The 12,709-nt window shown below is 39.7% G+C and overlaps 1 protein-coding gene across 1 annotated transcript; it reads left to right on the top strand.

Moving 5' to 3' along the window:
• Positions 1-9,856: 9,856 nt before the first annotated feature.
• LOC143724327 (uncharacterized) lies at positions 9,857-11,920 on the top strand. Its single transcript, XM_077217329.1, has 3 exons — positions 9,857-10,247; positions 10,372-11,212; positions 11,916-11,920. Exons 1-3 carry the CDS (start codon positions 10,053-10,055, stop codon positions 11,918-11,920), a joined length of 1,041 nt encoding a protein of 346 aa, XP_077073444.1. The 5' UTR covers positions 9,857-10,052.
• Positions 11,921-12,709: the final 789 nt, after the last annotated feature.

Here is a 12,709-nt window from a genome sequence, read left to right as displayed (position 1 = left end):
CCTGTCGGTGTAGTCTAAGGTGAGAGGCTTCGACCCAGGTGTCCCACTCTCCAACCATTTTCTGATCATTACCAGATTTGCCCCTTAGATCACGATGTACCCCTACTGGAGTGAACCATCTCCTGCTTTGACCTGTGAATGAAGACCTTAAGGTTTTGTTAGTCACCGCTTGTCTTGCCGCTCGTCCCCTTTGGTGTGATCTGTGGAATCAACAACCTGAAACATTATCTCCGGATAATTTCTTGCTCACTTAATAGCACTCGGGGTCCTTTTACCCTGAAAAACACTCAACCCACTTTGCTCATGTCCACAACACAATATTTATACATTTGGAACAGAATTAGTTCTGTTTTCTGCAATCCTTCCTGACATTCTGCAAAAGGAAAATCTTAAGTTATGGGCTGCGCAGGTGTGGCCTTGTTTCTTTCTTCCACACTAATAACCCAGGCCAGGATAGTTAGTCAAATTCATCCATAACCATTATTTTATTAGGCACATTCTGCCCTGCATCAAAGTCTGCATGCTCTGTAACGAAAAACAAATTTCGAGGTTATTTTCAGATAGTAAAGTACACGTAGTTTCTTTTGTCTGCTGTGCTGCCACGGCCTTCGCTGCTGCATCTGCCCTGGCGTCTCCTGTTGAAACAGTCCTGCAATTTTGTTATCAGCGTGTGCGGCACACTTACAGACAGCAATTTTGTTAGGGAGAAGAATGGCTTCTTGCCAGGCTTTTACCCTATTAAGCCCCTTGTCCTCCCAACATATACCGTCCCTTAATAAACCAAATTTTGTCAATTGTTATCAAAATTGTTACCATCCCCCCTTTTGATGCATGAATCATCTCGTGCATCAATCTAACATAATGGTGTTTGGATAAAGTTTGCCATCAACACTAACCCAAACGTTGTCCCAAAGCCAAAATTCCTCAAGACATCTTTCTCTGCCTCTGAAACAAAAATATTACTTAAAGCCACAAACACATCTTCTTATCAGAGTATTTGGAGGGCAACGGCCCTCAGTCTTACAGTGTATCCTGCTTTTCAGGCCTGTTGTTTGGTCTCTTAATCCAGTCATCTACAAACATTGTTTCTGAAAATTCTGTTTCAATTGTTTCTGTCAGGTCAGGTCGTACTGTACAGACTTGGTCAATGTCAGTCAAACAACATTTTCCCCCTTTGTTCACAATATTCATAAATGTGAAGGACTCTCTGGATAATTTGATATTGACTTAGCCAATATGTCACTTTGTTATTGCCTTCAAATCTATAACATTTTAGTTTATCTCAACCCATTATGGACATCTCTCTATAACTCATATTAGACACATATTTTAACTGTTCATCTTCAATGTTCGCTTTTCATTATATCATCTCTAAAAAGATTTAAATTTTAAGTAAGATTTTAAACTTCACATTTTACTGTAGCTTTTACCTAATTTTACATGGTCTTTTAACCAGTTACAAAGCATGTCTGTTCATTATTCATTTCATCTTAGCAAAGTCAGCTGGGTTGTTTTGGTTCATTATCACTATTTTGTTCTTTAGCAGGCCGATAACAAAAAGACAGACACAGTTACCATCCCTTCCTCCACTCAAGCAGTCTCTCTCACTATAAACAAATAATCTTTTCAACAGCCTCCTAAGACTGTAATTTAGACAAAATGTAATATTAAAGTCATTACATTAACCTTTTACCATTCACCTTTGTTATCCAGACTCTTCTCAAATCTACAAAAGCCTGTCTTCATCTTTAGCCACCACCATGCCTAACGACCTTCAGGAGTTAAAACTATGTTATAGACATATTAGCTCAACATTAACTCTTCTATACATTTTACTTGCCCATATGGCAACCAACATCATGTCCCTCATATAATTAAGTTTTGTTACTGTCTCCGCAGCAAATAATGGCAATCACCTCATGGAATCAGCTGGCTTTTGAAAGTCCATTCCCGTTAATCATTTATCTTTAATTTTCTTCTCTTCAGGGTGTCGTCCCCTGGCATAGTTGCAGACACTTGTCACAATGAAAAACAAGCCATACAATCAATGCGGTTTCTGGTGAGTGGTATAGAGGAACTCACATTTCTGGGTCAGACTGCCGTAAAGTTAATTTTAACCTCACAGCGCATCTCACCTCTCAATGCTCTGCTGACCCCGGTGGCCTCCAGTAATCAGCGCTCAACTCTCATACCTTTCTCACAAATAACACCTGTTTCGTGACCCCCTGCGTTGGGCTGTCCCCCGGCCAGGAAGATCATCCCGTCATTGAGTAGCCACTCGTACACACGTACACACTGGTGACCGCTCATTCCCAATACAATCAGTTTTCTTCAACAGAACTCAGCTGTTTTCTGGAGCTTTGGAAAGGCACGTTCAAGAGTCACCAGAGCCATTCCGATTGCCTAATAGTGTTCACAGGGAGACAGGTTAATAACAACAGTATTTAATCACTTAAATCCATTATCTTAAAAGCAGCAACCTAGCTACTTAGACTATACTCAGTGAATTTAGATCACAACCGTACATTCAGTGTACTTCATCTGTAGCCGGAGCCATCGGTCCTGAATGGTGGAGACTAAATGAGACAAAGTTGTTACTGGTCCTAAAATACGCTAATCAAAATGTCACCTCTATCGTTTAAGGTCTGTATTATTATTTTAAAGACTTCTTTAAAGTCATTCAGTTTTACTTAAATCCATTTACAAATACAAATTGCCCTCTGAACGGCAATGATTTCTTTTAACCTCTCCATGTCTATGATTTTCAACTTAAACACTGTGCTTTACTTATGACACAGGCTCAGATAACAGCTTTTAGCTGACATTGAATCAGAGAGAGACTCTGAGGCATTCAGGACTGGTATACTGCATTTTCATAAAACTTTTAACATCAGACTTTATCTACCATATTTTAACTCTAGCCCAGCTTAAGGCATCTTTACCAGAAATTACATGTGTTTTCAAATAAACATAGTTTTACAGTTGTCTTTTGCCCACGTCAGGGAATCTAGACATTACAAATTTCCATTCAGATTGAGTCTCTGTCGCCCTGGCACTTTCAGCCACAGCACACACCAGATTCAGATAAGCGAACTGTTTCAGCCAAATCACAAGCTTATCTTTTAAAAGCAAAGCATCAGCTTCTAGCTCTTTCATGGTCAACTTTTCAAGCTGTTTGTTTAATCAGATGCCTTTCAACACATTTTACATTTAGCAACTGTTAATTCGGTAGCCTACTACTTCTGCTTATTTGTTCTTACATAAAAATAATTATTCTAGTTCTCAATAACGTTTCACATTTCTCAATCTCCAATTAGGTTTTACTTTTTGACGAGGCAAGCACTCTCTGCTTGTGATACTTTTGCAGTTATTGTAAATCATCCGTGAGATTAGTCTCTCTATATACTCTAAAATCCTTTTTTAAATGTTTAATTACAACACAATCATCCTGTTAGTTACTTTGATATATTTTGCTACTCACATTTGTTGGAGTCATTAATTTTACATCAACCTGTATTCATCAATTCACTTTTAAAAATTACTATTATAGATCTTTTCTTTAAAAGGATTCACTTTAATACTTCAATCTCTTGACCTTGTTTTTATCTCTTACTCTTTCTCAGACGAAAACTTTAATATCGTTATATAAACACTGATCTACTTTCCAACCCACATTATTACCAGAAATGTGTCACTATATTACACTTTGTTTTTTTACACCTTCTCGGTGGGCATTTACAGTTACGTGTTAAATTGTCCTGCTGACCACAATCAAGACACTCTCTGTCATCTAGTGGGTTCATGTGTCAGCCTCAACTACAGCATCAGACACCTGTCCTTGACTATAGTTTGATCACTGTGAGCTTGCAAACGGCTCCAACTTACTGCACACCCTTGAAGCAGTGTGTGTCCCATTCAGGAATGTAAACAGAGCCACTGATTAAGCAGTTCTCTGTATTCTTTTACAGTCCACCAGTGGCGGATTTAATCACAATAGCCAAATCATAATCTTCATCATTATCATTGGCCGCACATTAATTTTAATAAGCTGCATCGAAATGCTCAAAATATTCTAAGTTGTTTTCACAAAGTTTTCGTTTAACTTTAGTCATACTTGTCCAAGGAAATTATCCTGACCCATAATTTCATTTATAAAACAGACAATATCTTTTGCTTCAATGACTTAATATCAACAAATATCCACCATTATACATTATTGATTTCCAGAATTTTTTGTCAAAGTTGTCTTTACATTTTACTAATTTGGTATTATCATCAACAACCCTAATTACAGAACAAGTACTTTTATCTAACATCCGGAAACCGAGGTGAATAAGCAAACCCTGTTTCTGTACCCCCAGCATAGCTGGACCCTAGGTTCAAAACACAATGGTTGTCAAACTAAAACTAAACCTAATTTCAATCATTATTTTACCATTAAAATATATAAATTTTCCCCATTTTGCTTAATGAAACATTCCTTATCTTTATATCACATTAATCCCCGTTAATCATACTCAATGCCTTATTTTTATTCTGAAACTCATTTTTCATACCATTTAAACAGTTAATTTGACTTCCATAAATTCTGTCAGACATTTTATTTTCATCACATATAGTTTTCTACTATATTTCTTCCATCTTTCCCTACATGCCAGTTCCTTCTGCATCCTCTGTTCTACATGCTAATTCTTTCTTTTCTCTACATGCCAGTTTCTCTATCTAACCAGTACATGCTTGTTTGCACAATCCCCACACAAACATATCTCACACACCAACCTTCTTGTTTTTTTTTCGTTTTTTTCACTTCCTTCTTCCATCAAGTCTCTCACCCGTCATAGTGACACTTGAATTTCCAATCTTTCCCTTGTTTTGATAACAATCCCCTATTATCACACAGACAGCCTTATTGCTGCTTGCTACTTCAATCCTTATCATATAAATTTAAGTTCTCTAGACATCTAATGTCATGCATCCATTTACTGGATGAAGAAGTAAAACCCTATTTCTCTCGACAGTTCTTTTTAGCTGCCCCTTTAAGACAACAATCCATTGTTTGTCCACATTGCTTACACATGTTGAACACAGCCATAACTACCTTTTTTGTTTCTCACTGCCCTGTTCAACTGATTCTCGCACTACTTTCAGTCTAGTTGTGCTCAGTGTTCCCTCCCTGGGGAAATCATGGTATTTTCTCAGTTTTTTCAATATCTAAAACATAAATTTTCCCCCATAATTTGCTCATTTGATTGAAAAACCGGTGTATCAAATTTGCATGCTTACCTTGAGACTTCCCCATATTGGCTGCTTCTCTGTTCTCTGTGGATTTCTCTTCAACGCGCGTTTTCCTGATCTGTTAGGCGTCCCCAACAGACCCGATTTTTCCTTTTAACCCAAATCGGTCGGGTTGCACTATTAGTGCCCTCCTAATTAAGGTTTACCAAAAACTGTTCTGGTTCCCCCTAATTAGCCTCAGTACCTAAAAACAATTTGCTCCGTGGCGGAACAACTCATTTTCAGGTTACCTATCTGTTTGAAATCTCTTGATCTGTTACAGACCTCAATTAATCTCAGATAATTTCCTCTCGTATCTGTTTGAAACCTCTTGATCTATATATAGATCTCAATTAATCTCAGATTACGTACCACAGAAACAGCCCTCAGCCAATATGGTTCGCTCACATTTCATACCCGAAACAAAATACTTTTCCCCAAAAGAAAATATTTTAGACGTCTCTTACCAGAGATATGTTGGTTGCCACGGGTTCGCTTTCTTTTGATTCCAGTGGAGCCCCTCCCGGACCCGATAGCGGTCGGCCTCTCTCTCTCAAGCTTACGAGGTAGAGCTGGAACTGCTCAGTCCAGGTGGCCAAACACCGTCCGCTCTCAGGTCCAGAAGGCACTTCCAAGGAATCCCACTTCTGACACCAAAATTATTGTGGCAAAAATTCTGTTAAACATCATCACTGCGTAAGAGACACTCAGAGTCAAATTAATAAAATGATAAGTATTTATTCTTGCAAGAATAGGTTCAGTCTAGTACACAGAAGTTACGCTGTGCAAGAGAGTGACACACAACAGGAAGATATGAGACAGCCTTTATACTGTTTTCAAGGTTCCTCCTCACCCGCTGTACCTTTCACCCACTCAGATAAGGTCCTTACTGCTGTTCAGTTTCTACTTAAAGACACAAACTGGTACTGAAATAAATCAAAAAAAAAAATCTGACCGTCCCTAAGGTCAGAGGTCCTGTCCCATATGTTCCTGAAACGTCACGCACAAGCACGTACACACATATACTTTTATACATTGAATAGGTTCTTTCTCTTATGATACCTGTTTGGGATCAATGAATATTAAAATTTCCACAACAAGTATTAAAACAATAAAAGACCTGAAATATTTCAGTTGGTGTGCAATGAATCTAAAATATATGAAAGTTTAATTTTTATCATTACATTATGGAAAATAATGAACTTTATCACAATATGCTAATTTTTTGAGAAGGACCTGTATGTTTACAAGACAGCAGACTCCGCGGATAAAAAAAAGGGTTTGATTTGGGTAGTGCTAGTGTGGGAGGAGACTGGCCAGCAATCAGTTTCAGGTGCAGGTGGTTAGTTCTATCATTAGGACCGCATAAAGGGTTCTTACAGCAACAGGTGGTGATTGTTCTGGCGTGTGTTTGTTGCGCTCAACGTGCAGTCTCTGTACCCTTTCATATAGGTAGGTTTTGTTTGTGTGGAATGATTGCACCTTAACGGCGCAATCCCATCTTTCTGTTATGTTTTTCTTTTAGGCTGATTATTTAAGAGGGTTTATTCTCTGTCTGGGAAGCGAGGCAGACAAACATTTATTGCTGCGGTACCTTCAATGGGCTGATGGCCGTGTTGGAATGCTGAATACTGGTAAACGCAGTATACACTAAGACCGATCGTTTGTGAGTTTGATGCAATTAACAGACAAATGTAGTTGATGTAGTAATCTCTTCTCTTGTTTTATAGTACCCTTTATCAATCAGGTTTGGGGATTGAGAGCTGAGATTGGGTAACTGTGTTGCAGCTGTACTTTCGCTAAAGTAGGCTATGTTTTGTTTGATTGTTTTATATTGTGGGCTGCATTGATGTGTACTAACATGCATGTGTCCTTTATTGTTAAAGGGGCAGACCAGCCACTGTTTCTTGTATATTTTAGATTTATATTGTGTTTATTGTTGTTGTTATTTGAGATTGATTTTGATCTTAAATTGTTTTTCTTTGTTTCCTGGTACTGCTCTCCTCTTTTTGTATGTTCCAGTGCTCAAAGACTTTTGTACAGGGCCGGGCCGGCATCTACACTAAAGCCTCCTTCGGTGTGATTTGGGTGGTGTGACACTGCTGTGTGGTGTGTACTTGAGGTTGGCACTGAAATAGTGACTTAAAGGTTACTACTTATTTGCGGTGTATGCTGTGGGGTTTCTTCTGTTTTCTCTTGTCTCTTACAGGTGGTAGGAGGTCCACAAGGGCAGGCCCGCCCCTCTTGCAGTCTTGAGGAGAGCTAATTCTAATTTTTTTTGTGACTGTTATTATCAACACGTTTTAACATTTGATGGTTTTATTGGAACAATAAAATTGTTATATTTTTATAAACTACATCTGTTGTCCAAATCCATATTGTGACCTGTAGAGGGCTCCTCCTGCCTTAAGTAAGGAGGTGGCGTAGTCAGTTTATGGTTCCTACACTACACTAGCCTATGTACCTATCTGTGTATTACATTAACTAAAAGTAAGTTTATATATATATATATATATATATATATATGTGACCCGTCACAGAAACCAGGGACACAAGTCGGCAGCACAACTTTCGAGCAAAATGAGAAAGAAGAGTTTTTTTTCAAAATTGGTGATTTTCAATTTTTTGGAGAATCTGTTAATTGAAATCACGAAGAAGCCTCTCCATGTTTGAGATAGCAGTATTGGTATATTTAAAAGCTTACATTTTGAGGTTGAAATCGGCTTGTTTTCGGAGATTCTAGCATGCAGTAGGGGCGTGGCGTGTCATTGTCTGTGTGTATTTCCATACTGAATAACCCGGCGCTTTTGCCCCCGCCCTCCAAGTCAACCACATGGCTACTTATTATGCTGTGCTCTGGCCAGCTCTCTCTGATATCAACATTCAATGAAGATGGATGCCGCAAAGATTGTCGCAGACGAGATGAACCGTCTGGCAGTTACACCGAAAATGTTTTCGCTGCACTTCGTGGGCTCGGGAAACTGAACCGGAGGTATGGGCGCAGCGCGCTCGCCCTCAGTGCTTCAATACGGCGGCTCGGCTCGCTGACAGCGGTGGCTGGCTGTTTCATATGTGACGGAGAATCGAAATAGAGGATGCAGTTAATACCTTTGCTGCTGCGATGAAGGCCTGCCGTGCGTGTTTCTGAAATGTAAGTTAAGCTTCATTTGCTCTTTAGTCGTTATTTAAGATGCTGAACCTGCTGATGATATAATGTGCTTGCGGACATTTCATTTGTGTGTGTATACGCACATAAGAAAGGGGTGTAAAGAGATTTGCAACAGTAATTTGAGGAGGTGAAATGTGATTATTTGGAAAATTGCAGAAATGACTGCTTAAAGAAAAATGCCAGCAGGCATTTGCCTCCTACATAAACTTTAATATTGTTGACATTTTGGGCACACGAGCGTTGCGTACTATTTGCGCTATAGATATGTAGGCCTATGGCTTATTGGTCTTTGTTTGTTGTTGTTGGTTTTGCGTTATATGTATATGGCATATTGGTCTTTGTGTGTTGTTGCTGGTTTTGCGTTATACTGTATGTATATGGCATATTGGCCTTTGTGTGTTGTTGCTGGTTTTGCGTTATATGCAGGCTATATGGCATATTGGTCTTTGTGTGTTGTTGCTGGTTTTGCGTTATATGTATATGGCATATTGGTCTTTATGTGTTGTTGCTGGTTTCGCGTTATATGCAGGCTATATGGCATTATTGGTCTTTGTGTGTTGTTGCTGGTACGTTGCAAATAGAGGGGCAGCACAATTGTTTTTCGCCTAGTGCGGCAGAAGTGCACTCATTCGAAGTGTAAAAAAAGCTGTAAAGCACATGGAGGAGCTTTACAGGGGGTATGGCTTATCTAAATGAGATGTAAATGAGCCCTATTGTCACCCCCAGCAGCAGAGACAGGTGAGAACTGCACAATCTTTAGCTCGTTTTCTCCTCTTTGAGCTTTTTTAAGTGCCTACTTTAAAATGGCCACAACTTCTCCAAATATTATCAGATTTCCACATGTTACACATCGTTGGAAAGCTTGGATATTACACTCTCAGAATCTATGAATAACTCAAAATGCCCCAGAACCGACTTGTGTCCCTAGTTTCCGTGACTGGTCACATATATATATATATATATATATATATATATATATATATATATATATATATATATATATATCATATTTTCTGGCTAGCTACTTTATTTTTATTTTTTATTTTTTATAATACACCGTACTTACACCCAAACTGAATAATTAAAAACCAGTTTAAATGGGTAAATCTTCTATATTTTTGAGTGTTCATTTTCTTTTCTGACATACTCAAGTTCTTGTTAAAACTAGACATGTTTATTCTGTGCATTTTGGGCACTTTTTGTGTGAAATCATATTTATTTTGTCCATCAAAAGTGTGCTTTCACTTTAATTGAGCGTGAGCAGTGCAGTAAAATGTCTCCACAACCCTCTTTTGAAGAAATAGCGTGTATCGTGAAACAGTGCATTCTATCAGTTGCAGTTCTGGCGCCTCCGTCTCCATACTGTACAACGCGACGTTCATTCACAGCACATGTTAACGCAGACATATGGCGCTTTTCCATTACCAGTACCAGCTCGACTCGGCTCGACTCGCCTCGGCTCGCCTCGACTCGGCTCAATTTTCGCTCCGTTTTCCATTGCAGATAGTACCGCCACAAAAAGTACCCGGTCGTCATAGCGACGCCGCAGGAAACTGCCGTGATGTAATCTTATACGCGACACACATCTGCTATCCACACACACAGGACAATGGAGAAAATCGAGTGTATGCTGTTTTTGATCCTCGGGATGTGGCTGTTTCTCACATCAAGAAGACAAACGTTGTTTCATGAGAGGCTGAGGGCAGCAAAACGAAACACTGCTGAAAAAAACAGGAGAGTTTGGGAATTACTACAGAGTTCAGACTACGAGACGAATCCGGTTGTTCAAAGCCGACGCAAGAGGGTAAGTTATGCTAACATAGCTAACGTTTGCATATGTGTAAATACTATACTATATGCAAAGTATTTAATCAACTTTATAGCTACCAGTATTACGTACTAAAATGTGCATGGTTTATGTGTTTCAGATCTGTTTCGCTTTGCAAAGTCGCCGCGGCAGACCGTCTGTTTGGGCTTTCAACCGAGCTACCGAGTGGTGGGATGTTATTGTTCCTGGTTTCACAAACGCGCAGTGGGTTCAGAACTTCAGAATGTCGGAAGAAACATTCATATATTTGTACAACAAACTGCGTCCAGTGATGGAGAGACAAGACACAAGCTTCCGCAAGTGTGTTCCTCTAAAGAAGAGAGTGGCCATCGCTCTATGGAAGCTTGCGACTGGTTCAGAGTACAGAACTGTCGGCCATCTTTTCGGAGTAAGCGTAACAACTGTTTGCCGGTGTGTTCAAGAGTTCACTGCTGCTGCAGAAACGTTGTTGGTTCCCGAACAATTCCGTTACCCAGACCAGGAGAAGTTTGAAGAAATGGCTGCCTACATTGAGAACAGAGGGGGGCTCCCGCAGTGTGTTGGTGCTATTGATGGGTCACACATACCCATTTTGGCACCACAGGAGTACCACTGTGACTATTTCAACCGTAAAGGTTTGCACTCCATCGTCCTCCAAGGTGTTGCAGATGGAAAAGGACTGTTCTGGAACGTGTATGCAGGACTGCCTGGCAGCTTGCATGATGCTCGTGTTTTAAGACTGTCCACATTGTGGGAGTTGGCCAGCCGTGGCAACCACTTTCCAGCTTACACCAGGAATATTGGTGGGGTGAATGTTGCCTACTACATCCTGGGAGATTCTGCCTATCCCCTGCAGAACTGGCTCCTAAAGCCATTCACTGACACTGGACGGCTGACAGTAGAACAGCAGATCTACAACAAAAAAATATGTCGAGCACGGATAGTGGTTGAAAACGCTTTTGGTAGACTGAAGGGAAGGTGGCGTTGCCTCATGAAAAGAAATGACTGTGATGTTACAATCGTGAAATCTATGATTCTTACTTGCTGTGCTTTGCATAAACTTTGTGAGTGTCGCACCGCCGCATGCGTCATCAAAACAAAAGGCAACAAGGAGGCGTCGTATGATCATTTTAACAAGTTTTATGACAAGGTCGGGAGGATGGGAAAAAAAATCTTACATTTCTGTGCAAACTTTCCCCAGCGATACAATAATAGCTGTCTGTGGTTCTATATGGGCTGTGGCCAGTGCTTGAAGTGGTGGAAAAGGTGCCGGTACTCTCTTGCATTGGCAAATCACGACATTTGAGATTTCTACTTTGAAAAACTAAATTTGGAGATATTGCTGGTACAACAACAATTTATTGTTATTTATTAACAACATAAATGTATTTACAGTTTTTTTTATTCGCTTTGGTACTATTTTCACAAGTAAGGTGTACATTTTCAAAACTCTTAGTGCTAATATCACAACAGATCATCAAAAGTGCACTTTTTTCAAACATTTTATCATGTTTTCAATTGTGTTAGTACAATTCACAAAATCACAAAGTATCCTTTTCACAACACAAAATAAGTGTTTCATCTACATAACTGTTTCATTCACAGTAACTGCCTGTCATAAAGCTCTTATTATCAAACTTTTGATTTGCATCTCTTTTTGTTCAGTTTAATACATTTGTCTATTATTAAATCCAACTGATCTTAATGGTTAATCAATGAATCATTTGGTACACCTATAGATTTTCATTTCAGCAATATACATTATATGGATTTTGAGAACTACAGAAATAAAATGTGTGTTTGTACAAACATATAAATTACGTGTAACCACACATGATGAATACTCGTTATTGCTAATTGATTTCACACCGTGGTAACCACAATTGGTCACTACTGTATATAAAAGTGGGGGTGTAAACACTAGCAATTTCTTTCAACATGGAGCAGGATAGACCGCAAGGAATTGGAAGAGCTCGTGGACAAGGAATCCGTCAGAGAGGTGGTCAGAGAGGTGGGCAGAGAGGTCAGAGAGGTGGGCAGAGAGGTGAGAGAGGTGGGCAAAGAGGTCAGAGAGGTGGGCAGAGAGGTGAGAGAGGTGGGCAGAGAGGTCAGAGAGGTGAGAGAGGTGGGCAAAGAGGTCAGAGAGGTGAGATAGGTGGGCAGAGAGGTCAGAGAGGTGAGAGAGGTGGGCATGGAGCCCGTCAAAGGGTTGGTCATCAGAGAGAGGGAGGCAGAACTGTTGTCTCTAATGAAGTCCGGGCCATCATCGTTGATCATGTGGTGAACTGAGGCCTTACTATGGCAGAGGCTGCCAGATTAGTTGATCCAAATCTAAAAAGATCAACTGTCAATTCTATCATCCGAACTTTTCGCCAAGAAAACCGGTAAGTGTGGAGGACGTATACTACAGTAATACATTTACAGTAAATTGTAATGCATGTAAATTCATCAGACATGTT

Source organism: Siphateles boraxobius, unplaced genomic scaffold (genome assembly GCF_051911475.1).
Source record: "Siphateles boraxobius isolate OS27281-9 unplaced genomic scaffold, OSU_SipBor_1 72, whole genome shotgun sequence".
Lineage (NCBI taxonomy): Eukaryota > Metazoa > Chordata > Actinopteri > Cypriniformes > Leuciscidae > Siphateles > Siphateles boraxobius.
The sequence above is the reverse complement of the archived record's forward strand: the minus strand, read 5'-3'. Positions and strand labels throughout refer to the sequence as shown.

Bases quoted from the DNA above. Each gene is read 5' to 3' on its own strand.
- LOC143724327 (XM_077217329.1), top strand. From the start codon at position 10,053: ATGGAGAAAATCGAGTGTATGCTGTTTTTGATCCTCGGGATGTGGCTG. The intron at 10,248-10,371 runs GTAAGTTATGCT...TATGTGTTTCAG, and splicing joins TTCAAAGCCGACGCAAGAGG to ATCTGTTTCGCTTTGCAAAG.